This window comes from Gadus macrocephalus, chromosome 3, assembly GCF_031168955.1.
Source record: "Gadus macrocephalus chromosome 3, ASM3116895v1".
NCBI classification, from domain to species: domain Eukaryota; kingdom Metazoa; phylum Chordata; class Actinopteri; order Gadiformes; family Gadidae; genus Gadus; species Gadus macrocephalus.
Genome location: NC_082384.1, coordinates 19,817,404 through 19,842,825, shown reverse-complemented (window position 1 = coordinate 19,842,825; position 25,422 = coordinate 19,817,404). Strand labels below are relative to the sequence as shown.

At 48.6% G+C, this 25,422-nt stretch overlaps 2 protein-coding genes across 7 annotated transcripts; both read right to left on the bottom strand.

Moving 5' to 3' along the window:
• Positions 1–126: 126 nt before the first annotated feature.
• On the bottom strand, positions 127–11,265 carry b3gntl1 (UDP-GlcNAc:betaGal beta-1,3-N-acetylglucosaminyltransferase-like 1). Of its 6 annotated transcripts, none has more exons than XM_060047890.1 (14): positions 11,152–11,265; positions 10,894–11,019; positions 10,603–10,719; positions 10,172–10,271; positions 10,022–10,086; positions 8,907–8,972; positions 7,885–7,980; positions 5,141–5,236; positions 4,523–4,647; positions 3,683–3,818; positions 3,508–3,576; positions 3,276–3,350; positions 1,303–1,396; positions 127–1,046 (listed from the first exon to the last, which is right to left on the bottom strand). In XM_060047890.1, exons 1-13 carry the CDS (start codon positions 11,200–11,202, stop codon positions 1,316–1,318), a joined length of 1,203 nt encoding a protein of 400 aa, XP_059903873.1. In that variant the 5' UTR covers positions 11,203–11,265; the 3' UTR covers positions 127–1,046; positions 1,303–1,315. The 6 variants fall into 6 exon arrangements, with proteins under 6 accessions (XP_059903873.1, XP_059903875.1, XP_059903874.1 ...); XM_060047892.1 differs by having other exon boundaries at positions 11,225–11,243; XM_060047891.1 differs by having other exon boundaries at positions 10,894–11,265.
• Positions 11,266–12,826: 1,561 nt separating this feature from the next.
• On the bottom strand, positions 12,827–25,097 carry LOC132454169 (epsin-3-like). The gene is made up of 13 exons (XM_060047386.1): positions 24,355–25,097; positions 22,553–22,891; positions 21,864–22,022; positions 21,075–21,158; positions 20,479–20,935; positions 20,161–20,282; positions 18,976–19,062; positions 17,886–18,038; positions 17,235–17,305; positions 16,848–17,080; positions 16,559–16,651; positions 15,107–15,412; positions 12,827–14,750 (listed from the first exon to the last, which is right to left on the bottom strand). The coding sequence occupies exons 2-13, from the start codon at positions 22,619–22,621 to the stop codon at positions 14,458–14,460; spliced, it is 2,127 nt and encodes a 708-aa protein (XP_059903369.1). The 5' UTR covers positions 22,622–22,891; positions 24,355–25,097; the 3' UTR covers positions 12,827–14,457.
• Between the last annotated feature and the right edge of the window lie 325 nt (positions 25,098–25,422).

The window sequence follows — 25,422 nt, the reverse complement described above, 5'->3', positions numbered from 1 at the left end:
CATGCATGGGGGCTGCACATGTTGGCTGAATGCTGCAGGGTTTCTTTTGCGAAATCATGAAACCTTCAACTCACAGATGAATAGAATTAATTTCCCCTCCTACTCATTAAAACATTGAAAGTACAGTTCGTCTCACATTTATTTATTACAGGTAAACTGCAAATTCAAAAGGGATTTCAGGGGACAATAAGGAAATCCAACAAGATTGTATTTATTTGACGGTTAGTATTGTAAAGGGCAGCCGTGCAAACTCCTGATTGATCAAGTAAAAGGCCTCCCCTTTGAACCTCTGTTTTTATATTTATGAGTCAGCACAACACCGAGGTTTAACAAACGATGGGAAATCACCCAGCATCAACCCAAAACGACGTGGGAATGTTATTTTCTCAATGGTCCTGGCCTCTTGGTGACCATGGGAAGTGTAATTTGCAACGATCGCTCCCAATGTTTGGTAAAGGTTTGCTTCTCTGTCACCAACGATAATTACTTTCAGTCCATCATATTCAGTTATTGTTCTATAAAACCATTAAAACCGTTCAGATTTCATTTTAGACAAATGCTAAAAAGTGCAAGACATTAACATTTGTTAAAAAAAACTCACAAAAAAAACATGAAATCGGATGGGGTGAAATAATGGCACACAGCGTTTTCGGTCACTTGCTCTGCATTATGTGTTCACCATGACCCCACCAACACAAGTTTCCTTGAGTCCACCTCAGCCCAGCAGCCGTCATGTTAAAAACTCCATCTTGCTGATGTCCTTCACCTCAAGGTTGTCCAGTCCACCTCTGCACTCACGCTCTGTGCCTCTCTCTCTCTGTGTGTGTGTGTGTGTGTGTGTGTGTGTGTGTGTGTGTGTGTGTGTGTGTGTGTGTGTGTGTGTGTGTGTGTGTGTGTGTGTGTGTGTGTGTGTGTGTGTGTGTGTGTGTGTGTGTGTGAAGAATGAAAAAAGGGATTGTGTAGGGCAAGTAATGCCCAAGTTTCTCCCCCTCCTATGTCTTCCAGGGCTACAGTAGTGCACTGTGGTCTCTGCCAGGGCTACAGTACTGCACTGTGGTCTCCAGGGCTACAGTACTGCACTGTGGTCTCCAGGGCTACAGTACTGCACTGTGGTCTCCAGGGCTACAGTACTGCACTGTGGTCTCCAGGGCTACAGTACTGCACTGTGGTCTCCAGGGCTACAGTACTGCACTGTGGTCTCCAGGGCTACAGTACTGCACTGTGGTCTCCAGGGCTACAGTACTGCACTGTGGTCTCTGCAGGGCTACAGTACTGCACTGTGGTCTCTGCAGGGCTACAGTAGTTGGCCGGGTTCTCAGTTAAAATGGTAATAGTCCACTCCTTCAGTCAGCTGCAGACTCTTCAGGTTATTCTCCAACACACCCTCTGTCATGTCCTGGTTAAAAGGAAGAAGGACCAGTTTTAGAAGAAAACATATTCTATATTTGCCGTATCTTCATGAAAACACCCTGATTCACAATTATTGTTATCATAAATGAGAAACGTTCTATTGAGCGATATTGTCTCATTCCACACACATCTAGGTCTCTTCCTGCTTGGTGAATTGTATGGTTTAGGCTATGATCCGTGTCAATCCAAAGACGGAAATTATATTTAGCCAAGACAAATGGTCACAATTCTACCAGTTAAGGGTTCAGTAAGAAGCTTAGAACCACTCTTTCAATCAGCGTCTGTCTGATTGTATCCAGGTGTGTGTGTGTGTGTGTGTGTGTGTGTGTGTGTGTGTGTGTGTGTGTGTGTGTGTGTGTGTGTGTGTGTGTGTGTGTGTGTGTGTGTGTGTGTGTGTGTGTGTGTGTGTGTGTGTGTGTGTAAGACATGAACGGGGTTGTCCTGGGCAAAGGCTGATTGAACCCAGGCCCCCAAAAATTATAACAGCTCCTATTTCCCAAATTGGCCAATCAGGACCCCCTGGAGGTGGGGGTCTGAGATAAATAGCCAATTAACTGTCTGCTTGACTACTCCTCCCCGTCCCTGCACTGTGTATGAAGTAACTTTGAATGAAGTAAGAAGCAATACAACGGTAATCCTAGACACAATACTACGTATGGATAGACAAATAGTTTAACTTATTGAGTTTAAGGGCTTTGAATGAAGAGCTGCCAAATGTCTGTGTGTCTGTGTGTGTGTGTGTGTGTGTGTGTCTGTGTGTGTGTGTGTGTCTGTGTGTCACATCCCATACTATCAACACATAACATAAAGCCTAACGCCTCGTTTCCACATACGTACATTCTCGTATGCGATTCAACCGTCTCCGACCGAAAGTCCATTCATTCCCATGTGATTCTCCGTAATGTCCGTTTTTCCTCCGAGACTCCTCCCCTCCGTAAAATTTCTGTCCGGTATGTCCGTAATATACGTTAAAAAAATTGAACTTTCGCCGTCGTTTTACGGAGATACCGTATGAAAGTTTTTATGTTTTTCACAAAACTTGTAGGCTAAGTACCTGGCAGGCCAAACTCCTCGGCGATCTCTTTCCAAGCCTGGTTGGTTTGTTTTTATCTCTGCATATGTCGATCCTCATGTTCCAAAGTACCGGTCTCCTATCCGCTTATCCGGGGTCGGGTCGCGGGGGGAGCAGCTCAAGCAGGGGGCTCCAGACTTCCCTTTCCCGGGCCACATTGACCAACTCTGACGGGGGGATCCCGAGGCGTTCCTAGGCCAGTGTTGAGATATAATCTCTCCACCTAGTCCTGGTTCTTCCCCGAGGTCTCCAGGGAGACGCCAGCCACCCTTCTGAGAAAACTCATCTCGGCCGCTTGTACCCGCGATCTCGTCCTTTCGGTCATCACCCAACCGGTAGATCGAGAGCTTTGCATGCGACTCAGCTCTCTTTTCGTTACAACGGTGCGGTAAAGCGAACGCAATACCGCCCCCGCTGCTCCGATTCTCCGGCCAATCTCACGCTCCATAGTACCCTCACTCGCGAACAAGACCCCGAGGCACTTGAACTCCTTCATCTTTTGTCCGTAAATAAAGTAATGCCCGTACGTAAAACACTAGCGACTCCTTCCGTAAATTTACGGAAGCACGGATACGAAAAACATACGTATGTGGAAACGAGGCGTAAGGGAAGAACAATCTCATAAAATAACAATGCATGGTCACAATCATGCATGGGCGGAAACACACACACACACACACACACACACACACACACACACACACACACACACACACACACACACACACACACACACACACACACACACACACACACACACACACACACACACACACACACACACACTACTTGCCAATTTCACGCATATGATGAATGGCGAAGAGGCTTCTCTGTAATGCAGAACTGGGATCCTGGGCTTCGGCCTTTCCTGAGGTGGAAACAGATGTGAAGTGAAAGAGTCTTGCATCAAATGATGGAGAAGACCTGAGTTAGACTGTACATGCGTTACTGGCCTGCCTGTCTCAGGCCTGAACTCAGTAGAGCCTCTGGACTCACTATCCACAGTTAGTGCACCCATTTCCCACCTTGGAGTCCTGATAAGTGTAGAAGCCCTTTTGGATCTTGTTCTCATCCACGTCACAGAAAGCCCTCACCTGAGAAATAGAACAGCGTATCAGAAACAAGGACTGCAGCCAGCCACCAATGTATTCCATCGTTTACATGATTACAAGCGTTCAAGTCTCGTGGCCTGGTGAGTACCTTCTTCTGATTGGCCGGGCTAAGGCTTCGGTAGAGCTTCCGTCCCTGCTTCCCAGCATTCCATATGGTGAAGCTTTCCCATTGGCTGAGGACCCGCTCCTGTAAGAAGTCCACGCGCAACTTCCAAATAGTTTCCCTGGAAGGAATGTCAATGGAGTCAAGAAATACCATGAACCCTTAACTTCAGCAGATAGAAAAACAAGGACAAAAGACACACACCTACACATCAACCCTCTCAGTGTATTCTTGTGAGAACGTTAATTGGATTGTCCCTACATAATCATCTCAAAAGCGTGTTTCAAAAAGAAGGGAAATTGTGACTGGGGTCACTGTACACAGACCCTCAGCGACTTGACCCCCGGTCCAGTCGACCCCCACCTCAGCCAACACTGCCCCCGCCCCCATCCCTCTCAGGTCGTTCTCAGACAGGCCCCGCCTCCACCCTGGCGTCCGGGACCCCAACATACCGAGCGCAAAAGGAATGCCGGGGAGGAATTTCTGAGTCGTACGCTGGGAAAGTGAGTGAAAGTGAGTGCATTCCTGAGTATCTGCTTGGGAATCCCACAACTAGACAACCACATGTGGGTGTGTGCGTGTGTGTGTCCTTCCAGATGTGTCCATGTGTACAAACCATCTCAGAAAGAACACAACACACGTTGCTGACAGAGGATGCAGGCAGTAGGGGAGCAACGAGCAAGCGGAAGACAAGATGTTCCTGTGTGTGTGTGTGTGTGTGTGTGTGTGTGTGTGTGTGTGTGTGTGTGTGTGTGTGTGTGTGTGTGTGTGTGTGCGCGCTTCGCGAAAGCATGTGTGCACATGCACGGGGAGAAAGGGGCTTACTCAAGCACAGAGTGCGTTGCGGCTTGCTCGTGGTAGCGATAGACCAGCATGCACTGCTCCACCCTGGACACGCCTCCCCCCTGACGGAGGCTCTGGTAGAAGAAGAGCAGGTCCTCCGGGACCCCCTGCAGAGGCGACGGGTTCAAGGTGAGGTCAAGCAAAGAGAGGTCATCATGATGAGCGCACCTACGGTACACTTTGTACAGTGACAGTAACAGAAATAGACCATGAGGCTGGAGTATGGTGCAGGAATGGACTGAAAGAGCAAACTAATGCATTGTAGTGAGAAGGAAGTAATTAAGTAAGTAAGTAATCAGTTTATCCTACTGGTCGGAAAAACAGATTTTTCCTTTCTCTCTTTCTTAATGTTCTTTCTTTCTGAGTTTTTTTTGTTTACCTTTATACGCTGTCCTTGAGTTTCGAGAAAGGTGCCTTCAAATAAAATGTCTTATCATTATTATTATTTAACCCAAATTGAGGAAACTTGATGTGGTGAGGGTGTGTGATGGTTGGAGGGTAGCGACGGGACGATGGTGTATGACACTTTGTTTCACAGTTAAAAGCCGGTGAGCTCTTTGAAGAGAGATGGCCTGCAGAGCCCCTGGCCCGGGCTCGCACCTTGCCTCCCTCGTCGAAGGGTCCCACTTGGCAGAACCAGTCTCTGGAGCAGAACCACGTGGGCATGATCACCGTGGGTCCGTGAGAGGTGTACGCCTGCGGATGATGCACTATTAACAACACAAACAGTCACACACAAAAACCACACACTAAATGTCCCTACGAATTGACTTCTCTGTTTTTGTATAAAGTTCTTATCCAAGGACATAAAGTGTGATCTTTGATATTTGGTGTGAAATAAGCACAATGAAAACACACTGCTCAACTTTGAGCACAACGGTGTTGACCGTACAGTGATTGCCATACAGCCATACAGTGATTACAAGCGACCATTACAGAGAATCACATGCGATCCTTTGGCGTTCACTCCTTTCAAAGGGAAGTGGGGCACGCATCTAAAAGGCATATCCTTCAACAAACAAGTGTCGTCAAACAAAAAGTATTTCAAATCCACCACCAGTTCTTTTTTCCCAACCAATTTTCTCTATTTGTTTATTCTGCCTGTACCGTGACCAGGCCTGGGAATGATACTGGGCCTGGCACTGGCTGCTGCCAGACCAGCTGCAGCTTTAGGGGTTCACCAGAAACGACAACCTGGTACATGGGCTTTCAGGGCACCGACTGCATGTGTTCAATGGTTATTGGGACTTATTGTACACAAACAAGGAATTATATATCCTTATTATTCTCCTTAATGGCTTCAGTCTGCATGGCTAAGGGAGTTTGTGATCAAGCCAACAATGTACCGAGTTGGCCAACAACCAGAGGAGGTAAGTCAGCACAATGTAATTGTGAGCCCCCGTCCCCCTTTACCATAACCCACATGCCACCCGAAGCCCCTTGTCAGCAATACTGCCCACACCTCATTTCCATTTCCAGCCGCCATCTCTACTCCTCTTGTCTGTTTTTTGTGTCGCTATTTTCATTGAAATGGTGAATCTGTTTTTTTTGCATTTCAGGTTCATTCTAGGTGAATGTGGTCTCATCCTCCACAAAATGGCTTCTCAGGCCGATTTGTATACAGATGGAATCAGCAATGAAACATCTGGATTTAACAAGAGTAACAGCTGGTCAAAATGTTCCTCTCTTGAAAGTCATGGGTCCAAAAAAAATAAAAAACTACAGAAATGAAGAGAAAAAAAGGAATGAGCGATGGTTATAGAGAACCATATCTAATGGCCTTCAGCTGAGAACTCAGGGTCCACACACACACACACACACACACACACACACACACACACACACACACACACACACACACACACACACACACACACACACACACACACACACACACACACACACACACACACAGCTAAACAACGGAGTGATTCTGCTGCTAGTTTTATCCATAAGGAGTGCTGGAGAAAATAGAGTATAATTATAGAAAAGGAAGGAGACGGGGGGGAGTCGGACGTCTGGGCGCAGAATCTAGGATGTCACCTGACCCTCCATGAAATGTCATATCAAGAGGATACACCCTGTCATTTAGGCTGAGGAGCTAAACAGAGAGAGAGAGAGAGAGAGAGAGAGAGAGAGAGAGAGAGAGAGAGAGAGAGAGAGAGAGAGAGAGAGAGAGAGAGAGAGAGAGAGAGAGAGAGAGAGAGAGAGAGAGAGAGAGAGAGAGAGAGAGAGAGAGAGAGAGAGAGAGAGAGAGAGAGAGAGAGAGAGAGAGAGAGAGAGAGCTCAGTTTGTTCTCTGGTTCTGTTGTTTCCACGGTTACAGTGTGTTTTCTCCAGAGGATCAACAGATAAAAAAACCCAAGTGCTTAGAGTATAATTAGAATGTATAAAAAAAGGACTGTATTCATGAAATAGTCGAATTGTATGCATATTTAGCTATTACCTGGCTCCAAGCAAATGCTACTTCAGGTTAAGGTGTTCAGCTGTTAGCCAAAAAAACGAATCCAGTGTACAAACCCGCACTATTGACCTCCCTGGTGATCGTAGCCAGTCGTTTGAATCAAACAGCAAAGGTTAATATCATACACCATTTATTGACAATGTGTACCTGCAGATTTAATTGACACGGTGATACAAGTTCAACATGTGCCGCCTCTCATAATGTTGCTTTTATATTCCTTCCTAATTTGATTACATTCTACCACAGCCCATGAAGCTCTAGGGTAGAGGTTGAAAGATAAAATAGATGTATAATGCAACATTGAATAGTGGCCAATTGTGTTTATAGTGTGTAACGTTCAACAAAAAACACAAACCCTTCCGACCGTCAAACAAAGAAACTGTTATTATGTTAAGGTTCATCCAACACGAGCCGCACACACACAGCAACACCCACGCACCCACTCCCATACACAGTGGCGTTTCTAGTCCAAAAACAATAACACTGCTTCTGCTCCATAAGCAACAGTTTCCACCGTCCGCCCGCTAGCCTCACTGGCTCATTTACTGGCAGGGCCAGTGCTTCCTCTGGCCTGCCCTCGGTGGGGATGGGGTTAAGGGGGGGGACGGGGAGAGAGGGGTGGGCAGAGAGGGGTCGAGAGAGAGGGGTGCACCAACACCGGGTCCCCTGCCCGGAGTGCATTCCTATTTCCGTGGAAAAAAAAAAGGAGTAGACCGCAGGTACATATCCTGTTTCTATTTGACCCTACCGCCTCCTGGCACATGAACCTTCGTGACCCTCTCTGACGGCACACATACACACGCGCACGAATACATACATGCACGCACGCACGCATGTACTTGTGCACGTGGGCCTCGTGCACACAGTGGCGGGCCGGGCACCTGAGTGAGGAGCTGCTCCGGGGTGATGGAGTTGATCCAGCGTGTGTAGCGCTCGGTGGATCCCTCAGGAACACGGCGCACTCCACAGCCAATCAGCTTCCAGGAACACAGATCGATACATAACACAGACACACACACACACACACACACACACACACACATTAGATTGCAACAGTCTTACTATCACAGAGGAAATCGACAGGACATGGAGGGATGGATGTGTTATTACAAACGCACATTCAGAGAAACAGAACAGGGAGAACAATGGTATCCCTGGATCAAATACAAAAACAGCCCATCCTACGGAGCAGGGCGGGTTGTTTATGCTCGGCAGCAAGCCTGCTGTCTGGCCTGCTGCTCCAACCGCCCACACACCCACGACCCTTCACCTCTGACCTGGCAACCCACCAGCCAGCCTCAGCCCCGGATACGCCTTCCTGCTCGCCGTGCCTCACACACACACACACACACACACACACGCACACACGCACACACGCACACACAAAAGCATGCACGCACACGCACGCACACACGTCAGAAATGAGAGCTCTGGATTTCTTGGATTCTGCATGTGTGAGTGTACTTCCTTTAATCCAGCCAATAGGAGTGAATTAATGAGGCGCCGTCACAAGTTTATGTTACACTCAAATTGAAAAGATTGTGTTTGCATTTTTCGATGTTACTGCAAGGGCTCCCTAAAGCCGAAGAAATATAAAACACTATCGATGTATGAAAAAGATTTTTTTTTTTAATTATTATTTACTATTTACTCTTCCAACCTGACCCGTCCCTTTCACGAACATTAAAAGGTTGGCATAAAATACTTTCTACTTTTAAAAAGTGAGTCCTCTAAACAGCTAGGGACTCAACACGGGCTGTCATAGGTCTCCTCATCGTGCATTTATAGGGATTAGTGTGCACGCACGCACGCACCCACGCACCCACCCACCCACCCACGCACACACACATACTGAAGAAAAGACAAGGGAGAAACAGGGGAGGAGGGAAGAGGAGGAGCCTACAGCGTGGGGCTGGAGGAGGGCCGCCGCGTGCTGCAGACTGACGCGCTGGGACAGCATGACGTCATCCTGGGACACACGGACAGGGCACAGGGGGACACGTGTGAACCAAACAAATAACATGCGATTCGATGCCCCTCGACTGAACATTTGATTTTCATATTCAATGTTAACATTCGGTATGATATCAATCAGGCATAGTGACTTCCATGATCTATGCAATACAGTCAGGGTGCAGTGGCCAGTCTGGCCAGGCCGGGCCAATTTGGCCACTTGGGAGAGGTGTGCTGCTACGGCACGGGCCGCTACGTTACAGATGCTAATGAGCCGACACACGCACGGCTACGCAACCTGAGCTGGATGACGTATAGTCCATGCGACGACCATGGACATAATAAAGGCGACGAGCCTTTATTATTAAACGGTAAACGGTAAACATGGCGTCAAGCGATGTTTACGCTTGTTTGCGTACTCGAAAAAACCAGCAGTGAGAGTGGGCTCTATCTGAGAACGGCTCCAAATAAGCAAAAGACTCAGCAAAGTGCGAACTGTGTTCTCTGTGTTGTTGTCCATTGTTGTTAAAACTCTGACTGGCGGCAGACTTTATTATGGTCCATGCAGCAGACGCTTGGTGACGACGTGTTACGACGTGATGACGTATGTACAAGAGCCTACCGTGGCCAGACCACAGTTGCGACGGCCAACGGCCACGGCCAGATGGCCTAGTGTGAGTGCAGGCCAGAGAACAATGGGGCCAGTTGAGCACGGTTAGGTGTGAAAACGGCCAACGGCCACGGCCAGATGGCCTAGTGTGAGTGCACCCTCAGTGCAATAGGTGTCGCTTTAGGGAATAAGTTCCCTGCATGTGGCTTACATTTCATTGAGCTGACGCAATAGTCTGCAGGAAAACTCCATTGTAAATAGTTGCCGGGAGTGCTGGTCAAACTCATAAAGCCATGTCTTACTGAGGACAGAGCAGTGATACAATGTAAAGCATGTCGTTTATTGTCCCGTGGCTCCAATAATTCACCATCATTAAGGTCTCTTTCAGAATATAAACTGCAAGCGTGTCAAAGAGCCCACTAAAGCATAACACACATGCCCACACACACACTTACCGCATCCTGAAAGCACAGGTAACGTCCAGAACTTTGACATATTGCCTGGTTTTTGGCATAACCCACTGAAAGAAACACAATCATCCAGTCTGTGTTCCTGCTGTGGGCATTTGAAACAAAGTATAATAATATCACATTGTGCTGACTTACCTCCTCTGGGTTGAGCCGAGTGATGACCAGAGATCACCATGGAAACAGCCTTGGCTTCAAACTTCTCCTTCCAACTCTCAAGCACTGCTCTGGAGGCATCCTTAAGGTTAGGAGCACACACACACACACACACACACACACACACACACACACACACACACACACACACACACACACACACACACACACACACACACACACACACACAGTTTTAAATTAACCCTACGTCTTTATAAAGGGACTATATATTGGTAATAACAGGAATATCAGGAAGATCTACGCTTGACTGACAGGCTTTTCTTTCTTTTTTTGAGGACTTAAAAAGAGCTTTCATTTTTTGAGCTTTCTTGTGTTCTTGTTAACTTTATGGTTGATCTATTTCTTCATAGTGCACAGTGTGTGTTATTCACACACTGCACTCAATTACTCACAGTGCTGGCGTCATCATACACAGACAGCTCCAAAGAACCGGTGAAGTCCTGGTTTAAAACCGCCTGTAGACACTCCTCCAGCCAACAGGATGCGTTGTGCACCGGTATGATTACAGACTAGGAAGGAAAAGGGAGCAAAGAGATCATGTTTTCGACTTTCAGTATGCAATATATAAGTTACTATAGTCATACTATATGAATTCGAAAATAATATCGCTAGTTATACAGAAACACTCAAGCTTTATTGTGATTTAGTGTGTCACCAATTGCAATCAACGTTTAACACCTCACCACGTCCACTGTGGTCCTCCGGGTGTCCCCAGTTTCCGCTTCACACTCCTCCATACGTGGGCGCTTTGGTAGACAAATGCTTTCCTCTTCCCCCCAAAATGTAGGGTCTGGAGGGACGCTAGTCATCTAAACAACGTTGGAGTCACAAACCGGAGCGAATTATTTGATGCGCCGCGATGTGCATGTGTCACTGATAATACAAAAACGAAATAACTGCAACATATAAAACACTGGAGACAGAAAACATTATGTCCGCACTTTACTGTTGGGTTTATACTTAAACGAGACGGACTCTTGAAATAATAACATTATGAATCTAATATCTCCGTACAAAAACGTGTCTGAATATACTTCCGCAAATACAAAAATCCAGTCGCTCATTGGCTAACAAAATGTACGGATGCGCTCTGGATTTGCTCTAGAGTGCCGTCAATCAATTGAACTCTGACGTGAGTATCCCGCCCACAATAATGTGAATCCTGTAAATAGAGCACTAGCAGTCGGCCTAGAAAGTAGAAACCATAATGTTTCAATATATTGTCAAGTTATCAAGATTTAATTATAATTTGAAGCATTTGCAGTTTTCATATCCAAACTTGTTTCATTTGTATGTCATCAACTCATGTTTCTGTAATACTCACCCACACAAGCAGACAGACAGACAGACAGACAGACAGACAGACAGACAGACAGACAGACAGACAGACAGACAGACAGACAGACACAGATGCATCCTGTCTGACCCTGATTAGAGAGAAAAAAGTGAGGGACCGTTTGTGTGTTTGTGCGCATGTATGTGTGTGTGCGTGGTGGTGTGCGTGTATGTGTGTGTCATCAACATAATTGCTGCCATATTTGACCCATTCTTGATTAGACTAATCGTTTTACAGCACACACACACACACACACACACACACACACACACACACACACACACACACACACACACACACACACACACACACACACACACACACACACACACACACACACATGCAACAAAGAACCATCACAGATGAGAGATTAAATGACTCTTCTCCATTGACTGCTCATGTTTATTGAGTATGTATCCTTTATTTAAATACATTTGGAATGTGCCTTCATGAGACTTAAGTTTCAGATGGGAAACATTGCAAGGCCGTCTAAAATATGTAGTGCTGGAGGCATGGAAGGGCTAGAGGGCTGCTAGACATTCAGTTTGCTCCCAACAGGGATCTCCAGTTCAGTTCAGTTCATTCTATTTTCCCAAGGGCGATATATTTATGTGGGTGAGAGGCCTATTTATCTCGATAAAAAGTCAGTGACTTTTTTCAGCTATCAACCTTGTAGTCCATTGATTACATGTTGCTCAACTACTCCTACACAAATTAACACCATATGTCGAAGAATATTGCTTAAATGTTGTAATAACAGCATCTGGAGAGAGAGAAAAAAACTGGCTTGACTTCTATTGGGGTCCAGACTGTTTAAATGTTGGATTAGACTATAGGGTGCACTTGATATGTCTGAGGAGAAATGCCAAACATGAGAGAAAAGCCTTTGAGCTTCTCAATATACGTTGCTGATTGTGTTGTCTTGATTACATTCTGTGATTACACTTGGCCCATTTTGTGTTCATGCATTAACAAATCGTTGTGTGGGTGTGTGTGTACCTCATTTAATTTGACCTTCAACAGACAATACCAATCGAGCGTGAGGACGTTTCTGGAATCGTTATCTTTTTTATATACTTTTGTTGCCCTCTAGTGGGGAAATGAATGCAGTGAGCTCTTTGAACTGTGAAAACATCCTATAACTTTGTTTACATCTTACTAACTATGGTAATAAATACGCCTCCAGAGAATTGAATATAATAATCGCATTATAATTCTAGATTTTCAACAAATGGGAATGTTTTTAGAGCTTTACAAGGGAAAATAATAACCAAACACCATTTATGTAATGGAAACTCCAGTCAATCATTTATTGATATAACATATCATCATACTGTATGGGTAATCATTCTGTTGAATCGGTACCAAGCTTATGTGCAGTCATAGGCAGGCCTTCTGCATGACGGCCCAGGTTGTGTTAAGTGAGGCCAGAGTATCGTATGTTGTGGCTGATGGGATCAGCAGAACAGGAGGAGGACAGCCAGCACTGCCCTCCTCTGGACCAAACCTCCACCTTCCCTCTCCTGCCTCACAGCGTATTCCCCGCCGCATTCTAACCAATCAGCTCTTTCATTACTGCGTTAATGACAGAATAACCGCCTTTCTATCGGCCGAGGGACTTTTTGGTCTCCCTGATGTCCGCCCCACTGAAGCCAATCACCAGGACAGCAGAGCATGGTACGGGTCGGGAACAGTCAGTGTTTCGGATGAGGTGCGGGTTCAGACCCTTGAGTCTGCTTTAGGCTGGTTGTGCCCCATGAGGGACACGTGTTCTAGGTCCTGTAATGGATAACTGCCCCCCCCCCCTCTAAGAGGAAAAACAAAACATCCCCCCCCCCCCCATTTCAGTGTGGAACTGGCGTCCAGTCACACATGGTTTGAGAGCAGAGCATTAACCGGATATCGTTTTGTGTGTGTGTGTGTGTGTGTGTGTGTGTGTGTGTGTGTGTGTGTGTGTGTGTGTGTGTGTGTGTGTGTGTGTGTGTGTGTGTGTGTGTGTGTGTGTGTGTGTGCGTGCGTGTGTGTCTTTGCTGGCATGTTGGAACATACCTGAGTCACATAGTTCTCATGGTACCGCCCATTGTGTGGTTAAATGATTAAAGGAGGCTGGGAGTGCTGGTGTCAAAGCTGTCGACGGTGGCTGATATCTAAAGTTTGAGCAAAGAGGTCGTCTGGTTCGGGGTGGTGGATGGACATCGGTTACTGTTCCGCTCGATGCAAACCTCGTCGTTCTCGACAACCGTTTCCTCTACCTCGTAGGCATTGGTATGACTTAGCAGGAAATAAAAAACGAGGACCACATGGGTTACGACAACATGGATAGACATTCTCCCTCCGTTGACTAAAATGCTCGTGGCTTCCATCGGTTATAACTTCCGGAGCTCCGGGTGAGCGGGTTGCATTCATGCTCTCGGTGAAGCAGCAGCAGTGAGGACCCCGTGGCAGGTAAGGCTCTCCTGTACGTCCCCCCCTAAAGCACCGCTCCCTGTTCTCTGGGTGTGTCAGGAGTGCTCTGTGAACTCTTGCACCGTACGTCGGCGGCCTCTTTGTGTGTAGAGGCTCACTTTTTGTGCATTCGCATCTTTGTGATAATATGTGTGCGTGTGTGTGTGTGAGTGCATGTTTGTGTATATGAGCGCACGCCACAAATGTGCACATTTGCCTCTTCAGGAGTCAACGTTATAGCGTTTGGGGTGTCCTTAGACTGAGATAGAGACCCGGTTTAGGATTAGCTCACACCAGAGCCATAGCCTCGATCCACTTCCACTGGGGACAGTGGAACAACCCCGGGATTGAACAAAGCAACAATCCATCAAATCCCCCAGGAATAGCCGCGTTTCCTCCGTGTCCTCCGGGCCCCTCCAGAGCCACCGGGACGGTAGAAGCGTGGCTGCGGGCTGCGGGCCTCCTCTCAGAGGAAGGGGTTGTGGCCGTGTGCGTGGGCCTGGGCGCGGGGGGCCGGGCGGGGGGACAGGGGGAGCAGGGGCCGGGGCAGGTTGGAGGGCAGGTCCATGGGCCCGCCGGAGGGCTGGGTCAGGGAGGACGCCAGCACGGGCTGCTGGCGGCGGAGCGGCAGGGGCAGAGAGGGGCTGTAGGGGAGCATGTGGGGCGGCAGCGGCGAGGTGGAGGCCGGCCGCATCTGGTTGAGGGTCAGCCGGGGCTGGTCGCAGCGGAAGGGGTTGGTGGGCGACGGGGCGGTCAGGCCTGGGGAGGAGAAGGCCAGGGGGGTGGGTTGAGGGAGCGGGACGAAGGCTCAGCGCATTGAGATTCAGAAGCACATGGCTTTGGTGATCTCGTTGGGGGAGGGGGGCGGAGGGGGGGGGGGGGGGGATTGTTTCTGTGAGAATGGCTCAGCTCACAATCATAGAAAATACACAATGGAATAAAAGTAAGTCAAAAGTGTAAAACAACGAAAGTACGGCGACGAAAAAAATAGAGGGAGATGTGCACATATATGTAAAAAGAATAAGAAAAGATGGTAGGTACAGAAGAGTGTGCACACTAGTACACCGTGCGAAGAGTCTTCCTGTGTGTGTGTGCGTCACAGAGCCAAGCCGTACCTGAGAGGAAGGGGTTCTGGTGCATCTTTCCGGGGGGCGACGAGGAGATGAGGACGTCCAGGTTGACCAGCGAGGCCCCCGTGGGCCCCAGGAAGGCCTCGGGGGTCCGGCACATGCGAAGGGGCGGGGCGCTGAGCGGCGGCGCCAGGCGCGACAGGTCAAACATCTCCGGGCTGGCCGTGCCGCGCCCGTTCACCTGCGGCCTCGCCTGCGGGGGCTCCGAGCCGAACGCACCGGAGGCCGCGGCGTCCGCGTTGCCGAAGGGGTCCGACTCCGCCGGCCCGTCGAACGGACCTGCGTCAGAACCTAGAGGGAGGTCGGGGGTTCCTCAGACAGTCATTAAGGGCGCACTCACACTAGGCAAGTTTGCCTGTTCCGTGCTGCAGGAAGATTGAGCACGATTCCCCCCCTCCCCACTCCCCCCGCTGGCCCGTGGTCACACTGCTCCCAAAGGCCGTGGCCTGGGCACGATTGCTCCTTCATACATACGTCGTCACGTCGTAATACGATAAATACGTCATCACCAAGCGTCCTCGCCGCCATAGCAACAATGGAGAACAACAACGTGAATGCTGTCGTCGGCCCAAATTTCAAGTAAACACTCGACTTCACTATCGCACCAACGTAAACTCACTCGTGAACCGCTTGCCGCCATTGTTTAAAATGATTATTGTGGGGAAGAAGGGCATGGACCTATAAAGAAAGAAGGGTCGCGCAAGGACTACGTCATCCAGCTCACGTTGCGTATCCGCGCGTGTGCGCGTGTCATCTCATTAGTATCTGTACTTTGGCCACGGCACACCTCTCCCAAGTGTGCCGTGGCCAAGGGGCTGTTCCGTGCTGGAATACGGATGGCGTGGTCACACTAGCCAAACGTTCTAGACTTTAGCATGCAAATGAGCTCGGCAACGGGGCCGCGGCCCTAGTGTGAGTGGCCCCTAAGACTGATGAGGTGAATTAAGATTCAAAATGGCTTATTGTCAAATGCACGACAATAACAGCAGCAGTCGCTGGGAATGAAATTCTTGAGTCTCAGGCTCCTTATACAATGCAATATAAAAAGGAACGTTGGAAGAGAAACACAAACTGGACATGAAATAATTAGACTCAGCGTGTAAAGCAGGATATGTTTGTGTGAAACATAGAGTATAATACAGTTTGTTTTTATACATAAAGTACATAGCATATTAAGTGTAAGGTAATGCTATTAGAACTTATTCTTCCTTCAATCACTTGGAGACTTTTATCCAAAGCGACTTACAATAAGCACATTTGTCAGAAGAAAGAGAAACCACCATATATCGCTACGGAGATTCATAGAAACAAACGGCAAGCACTTACAATTGCTAAGTAAACCCATACCGCGTATACAACTAAGATAGCTAGGATAAGAGGCTACACAACGCTAAGTACTGTTGAAGTGCCATGGTGGTCCTCTGTGTTGTATCCTACCTGCTCCGACCAGCTGGGGCGAGGAGACGTGAGGAGCCTCGTCGTTCAGACCCCCCTGTTCCTCCACGGAGAACGGGTCCGTCTGATCCACTCCTGCACAGATGAAGGGACCAATGATTACACCAACACTAGGAAAGTACTATCGATACCATAGTTACACCGACACAATACACATTCAAGAGGGAAAAAATTAATTCCTCTGATTATGGTTGAATAATGCGTCCTTAGCCAAAACAGGTTTTGCCTTCATTAATAAATGTCAATGAAGTCCAATAAATCTGGAGTGTACCTGCAGTGCGCTGCGCGGGGCTCCCCCAGCCAGGGGGGCCGTCGCTGGGGGACTGGGGCTCGGGCTCCCAGGGGTCCGTGGGCGAGGCGGAGGACGGGGCCCATGGGTTGGACGCGTGGGTGGGCGCCGCGGCGGGAGGGGCCGGGCCAGCGGCGGCGTCCCCCCAGGGACCGCCCCGCAGGGGGCTGCCGGAGCGGACCGCTGCCGACGCACAACAGAACGCCCAGAGGTTGCTGTGGTGCAGCGGGGGTTATCACCGGCCTGACGCCTGTCCCTACGTGGCGCGTCGTGTTCTTGTTGGAAGTAGTTCAAAGCGGGTCGCTTTTAACTCACTTTATTTGTTAAATATGGTAACTATGAAGCAAAAGGGGGGGAATTGTATCCAACCCGCGTGGAGAAAGGGCCCCGAGGCTCTCAACGGGTCTGCCTATGTTTCTGACCTCATCTGGCTCCTGGGGCTGCGGATGTATCAAGTAGGCGTGGCCTATGTGAAGTAGGCGTGGCCTATGTGAAGTGGGCGTGGCCTATGTGATTTCTTAGCTAGCTGCGGCTTCCGCGTCTGTCTTAAAGATGCTGCCTTCTGTGGCTGGTGTAGATATTACAGCTTGTATGTTTGATCCTGCTCCCTTGTGGCTGTGTGTAGTAATTACAGCTTATGTGCTTAATTTACGTAACAGGTGCGCTGAGGTATGTTCCAAAACCTTCCCCCCCCATCTAGGGGGCTAGGTGGAAGGTACACAGCCAACGTAGGCGAACAGCTCTCTCTGTGACACGCCGCGCCGGCACCTCGTCACCCGGTGACCAGCCGCAGGTCGATTCCCGTCGTTCAGTCTCCCCGTTAATTAACAACCAAAAGATCCCTTGTTGAAGTGTCTTGACAGCAAAACGTGTGTCCTTCGGGATAGGTCCTATATCCCGTCTTGAGATCTCTCACCTCAAGACTCACAAACTGAGACCCCCCCCTGCATCCTCAGCTGTTGGAATTTAACGCTAAGAAGCAGCTCAACAGCGCCCCCTCTGTGTGATGTCAGTACTGACCCTGACCATAGGCTCCCACTCACCCACAGAGTCCCAGGGGTCCGGGGAGACGTCCGAGGCATGCTGGGTGGAGGGCCAGAGGTCATTACTGGAGGGAGGTGGGACCTGAGAGGGAGGGGCCCCAAAGACGTCCACCAGATCCAGCATGGAGGGCTAAGGAGACAGGCATGGATGACTTTGGAAGTTAAATACTCATCATGGTAGCCTAATCATATTCTAATATATGTATGATGGCTGCAATACTTTCAGCCAATACTAACCCTAACCCTAACCCTAACCTCACTGAGATACCTACTTGCATAGCAAAGCTCTGGGCAATGCTTCTATTTTCATAGTTACTGAATGATCAAAGGTACAACCTAAATCAGCAGAAGCACAGAGCTAAATGCATCTAAATGAAAGCAGCATAACTACTGGAAATCACAATGGGTGTCAGACAGTATGTGTACTGTTGTAGACAGTTGTTTTTGGAAGATAGAAATAAATAAAAGAGGGAAAAAGCCTATGGTGCTAAAAACCAGAGATATTAAACGTGAAAAAAGACCCACAACCAATCACAAGCCAGAGAGCCGACAGAGCCGGCCCCCTAGAGAGATAAAGGGTTAGGTTGCAAGGGGATTTCACGCGGAGCTCAAGGTGAGATGTAACCGAGTCCTGATTCAGCACAGCTCACCTCGGTCTCCACTGGAGCCTGGACGGTTCTCCCTCCCCGCCCCTCATACGGAGGTACCCCTGCAGGCCCTGCTCACTCACTGTTCTACTTTGTTAACCACCGTGACCCCCAAGCACACGCCGTCACCCGCCGCAGCACACTTCACTGTGCACGTGTACATTTATACAAAAAACACATTTACCCACAAACATACACAAACATACATACATTTTCACATACACAAACACACACACATACACAGATGATCGTATACACACATGCGCATACACACACACATACGCAGATGATCGTATACACACATGCGCACACACACACACACAAACACACACACACAGACACACACATGGAAATTATCGCATGCACACATGCGTTCACACAGACACGCACACACACAACACAATACAACACAACCCTCACCTCCTGCGTGTCTGACTGGCTCTCCCTCCTTCTCTCGTCCAGGGCCTTCTGTAACAGTGAGTCGTCGCCTTGGCGACAGCGCTGCTCCTGCAGAGGCGGCGTCATGACATATTGTATTTGCCATAGCAACGGTGAGGACAAACATTTATAGGCGTAGAGGAACGCGAAACAGCCGTCGCGCCATTGTTGGCAGCTCTTGCGATGTCTGTCTGTCTGTCTGTCTGTCTGTCTGTCTGTCTGTCTGTCTGTCTGTCTGTCTGTCTGTCTGTCTGTCTGTCTGTCTGTCTGTCTGTCTGTCCATCTATCCATCTATCCATCAACAATCTATCTATCCATCCATCTATCCATCTATCTATTGCTACGTTCTTTGTTACATGCTACCATTGACAGAGAAAAAAACAAATTCAGTTTTCCTTTCTTGTCTTGGAGGAACTACAGAGTGACCTCTGACGGCATCCTTACTGTACCGAAAGCAATATATTGTTTTTTCTCTTTCAAAGTCACTATGGATAAAAGCGTCGAAAAGGTAAAATGAAAAACTTGCATGAAAAAACTCAAAGAGAATCCAACAATGAAAATACGGTATCAAGGTATATGAATTGTGTGTTAAAGTGAAGGGGAAAACGTACATCGTCCTGTAGGCTACGTCTCGATGCAACATGCAGTTGAGTGTATTGCTTCATCGCCATGGTAACTGGAGTGCGATGGGCAAGCAAGATGGAAGGGATGGCATCCTTGGTAAGGGAATGCATCGTTTATTTTTACTTGAAAACAGATGCAGTACAAACATATAAAGGTTATCTGTAAACATTTACGACCACCAGAGAGCGATAGAATGAGAGATCAAGAAGGCGACAGAGAAAGAGCGATGGAGACAGAGAGAGACAGAGAGAGCGAAAAACAAGACGGAATGACAGGGAATTTCCAATCGGTCGTGCCAGAGGTGTGCTTCTGCTATGCATGGTGGTTGAATTCAGCACTAGAGGTCAGGCACACACACCACACTCACACGCGGTCAGCCCAGACACGGTGAGCGTGGGGGCGGGTCGAAAGAGGAGAACGAGACACTTTGTCCTTGTACCTGCTCCCGCTAGCCTCCTAGGTGCATCTGTGTGCGTAATGCATGCACGCGTGTGTTTGTGGGATTGTGCGCACACGCGCGGGTCGGCACGTGTTCAACTCTACCTTCTGGTTCTCCTCCCTGCTCATGGCCAGGGCGAGCTGCAGCTGAAGCTCCTCCTCCCCGCTGGTCTGGGGGCGGGCCTGCTCAAGGTCGGAGGCCGCCTCTCGAGGGGACGAGGACGAGGCTGAGGAGAGGGAGGCAGGGAATGAGGATGGAAGGGGCGTTTCAATATGGGTGCAACTGCATGCGGTGTGATTAGCCCTGAAGACCCAGAAGATCCAAACTCTGTGGAAGTGCTGCTGTTGTGAAAAAAAAGGGATATGCCAAAAGAAGGGTCAGACACGATTTGAAGAAGAAATGGCACCAGAAGCCAAACGTACAGTTGAAGGAGGACGGAGAGCCTTGCGAACGGCTGAACTCTTCCCCGTAGAGCACGGCCATGCTGGGCTGGCTGGTTCGCCGGCCGGGGTGGTAGGACGGGGGGACCCCTCCGTAGATCCCCCCTTCAGCTCCACCTCCTCCTCCACTGCCACCTCCTCCTCCTCCACTTCCACCTCCTCCTCCTCCTCCACTTCCACCTCCTCCTCCTCCTCCTCCACCTCCTCCTCCTCCTCCTCCTCCTCCACCTCCTCCTCCACCTCCTCCTCCACCTCCTCCTCCACTGCCACCTCCACTACCGCCGCCGGCCATGCGCTCCTTGGTCTTCAAGGCCTGGCTCCTTTCCTGCCGCAGTCGCTCCACGTCCCGCAGAAGACACACCAGCTGGCGGGACTTCTCCCTTACGTTGGCCCCCTGGTCCCTGCCGTCGCGGTCCACGAACTGGAAGTCCCGCAGCGTCTGAAAATCCACCGGTCAAAGACGCCATGTGCGTCAGACCAAAGGTCGGCCGAAACGCTTGGAACCACTTTCAAAGAACAGCCTGATGAAGAACGGCCGAAGGTGACTGGAGCTGTGTTATCGTTTTGACGTCGGGTACCTGGATGGTGAATGCGTTCTCCCGGCACTGATGCGCGACCCTCTCTGAGCCGGTCTTCAGGACGTAGTCCAAAAGGGTCAGGGCCTGGAATCAAACACTGATCATCATTCTGAGGGTCGAACATCTGTTTAAGTTAATGCAGTGTAGCATTTAGCTAACACTGTCAAACAGGTCAACTCAAAAGCAGTAAGTTGCTAGGTTAGAGTGATCTGCTTGTGATGCACAAGTCAGACAACAAAGCAAAGAGCAGAGAGAGATTATGGTCATACATTTGTTATTATAAGCATTAGCATAGGCACACATGCTGTGACACTCTTTCTACTATTGAAGTTCTTAAACTTTGTTTAAGTTGTCAACCAACAGACAGAGGTGTCAAGCTGTGGGCTGGGCTGTGACTAATCTTGTATACAAACCCTTCACACTATTGAGAACTGAGCCCAGAGCGAACTATTGTTTCCTGTTTCATTTCTGGAGGTGGTAGAGCCACCTCCTCTTACGTCCACCCGGTTGCTTGAGAATTTCTGCGGTATATTTATTGACAAATGTTGGCTATGTTCCCGTAGACCATCCAGCTACAAATGGATAGAAGAGGAGGAGCGCAAGAACAATATCAGCTAGGAGGCGCATCAACGCAATAAGGCAGACCTTGCCACGGATAGTGGGCAGTGGAGAGGCACGGTGCGAGGATGACCGAGCGCCAAGTCAAGGTATAAATAAAAGCACATCAAATCAAACAGTGACACCGTGTCAAACAGAGAGTGTCTGAGAGCGGGTAGAGGGCCTCAGCACCTTGTACACGTGTCTCCAGTTCTTCCCGCTGTCGTTGAGGCGTTTCCAGAGCATGCCCATGACCTCGGCGAACGCCACCACGTTGAAGGTCAGGTCGGCGATCTCCGTCATGAGGGAGGAGGAGGGCCCCCACGGGTCGTTGGAGGTGGCCTCGCGCACCTGCAGAGCCGCAGACAACGCACGACAACGCCTTTCCTCTTCACATCGGCATGATATGGATCACACTCAAGTTTAGCCAGAGCCATTGACCGCAAACCTTTCCCCCTGTTCACAGTTAAAATAGAGACACATAGGCCCAATCCCATTTCTACCCCTTACCCCTTCCCCTTACCCCTTCAAAACAAGGGGGAGGGGTAAGAAATGGGATTGGGCCTTAGGCCCAATCCCATTTCTACCCCTTTGCCTAAGGCCCAATTCCATTTCTACCCCTTCCCCCTCCCACTCCCCCTTGTTTTGAAGGGGTAAGGGGAAGGGGTAAGGGGTAAAAATGGGATTGGGCCATAATGTCGTTGGCCTGTGTTATTCAAAGATGAAGGGGTAACTGCTAGGTACGTAGCATGTCAAACATTCATGTAATCATACTGACCATATGTCACTTTAAGCTAACTGTAGGTTAGTATTGTTATTATACATATTACACACTTGTAGGTGGATACTTTACACAAAAATAATCCGACAACACGTGATACCTTGATCTCTGCTTCGGAGTAGTTGTGCACAATGTTCTTCACTTGGCGACGCAGGGCTGAGGTGGTCATGGTGATGGTGAGGTCAGTATGTGTGTGTGTGTGTGTGTGTGTGTGTGTGTGTGTGTGTGTGTGTGTGTGTCAGGGGGGAGGGGGGCTCAAACCAATTTGAGGAAGAGAGAGAGTCAATGGACCCGTGATGGGGGAGGTAGAGGAGGAGGAGGAGGAGGAGGAGGAGGAGGAGGAGGAGGAGGAGGAGGAGGAGGAAGGTCCACTTAGAAGGTTGGAGATGCAGCTATGGGGATGGACGTCCCGACATTGGGAGATCGTCTACGGGCAACACTGGAGGAAAGTGGGAGAGAAGGACAATACCAACACATCAACGCAAATCCCTCACGTAAATTCATTACTTAATATGCATTATGAATTGACGTGAAGTAGAAAAAAAATCAGGTATCATGATGTGTTGAATAATTAGTATATAGATCAGTTCACGTGAGTAAGATCTATTCAGCATGAGACGATGTGGTACCCTAAAACGTGCCGCTGCAAGTGCTGATCTGCTTAATCAGTGGCACCACAGACACAGCTGGGTGCACACTCAACCCATCATTTCTGTCCTCCCGATTTCACATTTCTGCTGAACAGCTCAAGGGATCACACCATCCCTTCTCCTTCATCGTGGGGAGCCCGGGGCGCTTTTACTGATACAGCGGGTAATTAACCTACTAAACTGGAGCACATCCAGCCGTAAAACCTACTTGAATAAACCCACTTCACTTTCATCCCAGCGAAGGACATGCTCTTAAGGACTTAACGTTTATTCATCCATTCAGTCGTGTACATGGACGATATTTGAAAAGCATCTACAGTGTCAGTGGTTTAAGTTCCAATGAGTGTTCATAAAGGCTGTCCAGGATCAAGGGGCCGGGTGGGACTGCTCTCTCTGCTGGAGTGCAGACACAAGCAGAACATCTCCACAATTAACTGCACTGTGCATGAGTTGAGGGGAGGAAAGGTGCATGTGTCTGAATGTTCAGGGAGGGAGGGAAGGGGGGAAATATGAAGGTCAGCAACTACAATCAGTATCACTTTTCTGCCAATTCATCTTGTGTTCTCCGCTGTGACACACACGCAGGCAACATTTACGCAACACCCACATACACACTCACTCACTCGCTCAGTCAATCACTCTCACACACACACACACACACACACACACACACACACACACACACACACACACACACACACACACACACACACACACACACACACACTTTTAGAAGCCGTTATGAGCTGTAATTTAAATCTCAAAGGAGGCAACTGGCGCAGGTAAAACCAATAATGAAAGACTAATAACCAATTATCTATAACTTAAGGCCCAAAATAAGGAAAGTGTGTAGCAAAATCGTTTCCTTCAGCTCTCAGTTAATAAACAGATAGCAAATAAAAGTTGATGGGACCAGGGTGATCATGGTATGTGGAGGTGTGCATAACATGTGTCGATGGAGGGCGATTAAGTTGGTTTTCAGATCAACACCCGCCTCACCACCACAACCATGACCACCACCAATACACACGCCCCCTCGTGCAGTGGGCAGTCTGAGTCTACCAGAAACATTTATTTTATTCCAATAGATTTAAGTGCGCATACAAGCGTTTGCCATATACCCCCCAATATAATGCACCGACCGCTTTTAATGCACCGATGCTAACATATCCAGTTTATATCGGGCGAGCACACGCCGTCTAGGACTGCATCACTTTCGAATCGACGCTTACCTTACCCAATCGACGCTTACCTTACCCATCGCTGCTCATCTCCTGCCTAGGACGCTAAGCATCTTCTGCCTCGTTTTACTCTCCTGCTCCACAACATCAATACATTGCATCCCCTAGCAGGCTACGGACTACAAATCAGCCACAACAGATCAGGTAAAACAACCCTAAGCCACCGGACCATGTTTAATGGTTTCGTGCTTGGGAGCGGTAAAGCGAATGCAGAATAATGTTTAAATCCGATAGGACGGCGGCCGATGACTGCACACCACACCACGATTCGCGGTTGTTGGATCAGGCAGTCCTAAAATGCGCATTGGACAAGATAACCCCCGATGCTCAGCCGCTCATTTACTCACTCACTCTGTGACACCCCCCCCCCCCCCCCCCCCCCACACACACACACACACACACACACACACACACACACACACACACACACACACACACACACACACACACACACACACACACACACACACACACACACACACACACACACACACACACACACACACACACACACACACACCAATACACGCATACCGGCAAGCAGGCACGCGGCACGACTGGACGCGCAAGAGATGCGGAGACCATGAAGCGAGCGTCAACGATGCAATAGGCTACCCCATTTCATAATAAGAATGAATGACAATAACTTCAAAAAGCAAATTGGAAAGCATATTGGAAAGTCCGTTAATATAAGTTATGCATTTTTTTAATATTGTCATGACATACAAGAGCTTTAACGTAGCATCAATGTAAATGATTGTGCTATTCATTTATGAATGTCTTGTCTTGCTTATCTCTCTTCATCTCCGAGAGCATCTAGGAGACTGGCCAGGGAGTCCACGAGGTGGTCCATCAGAACGTACACCTAACAGCAACATACAGAGAACTTCAGACATGTCCATTCTGGGACTGACTTTCCCGACCCGAGCGAATTGTGGCATGCGAATACTCAACAAAATAAAAATACATAATACAGGAAAATAATAATAAATTAATATATGTATTTAAGAAATATATATGAATATACATTTTACTAAACGTAAATATAATATATATCTTTATTTCTATACAATATATAT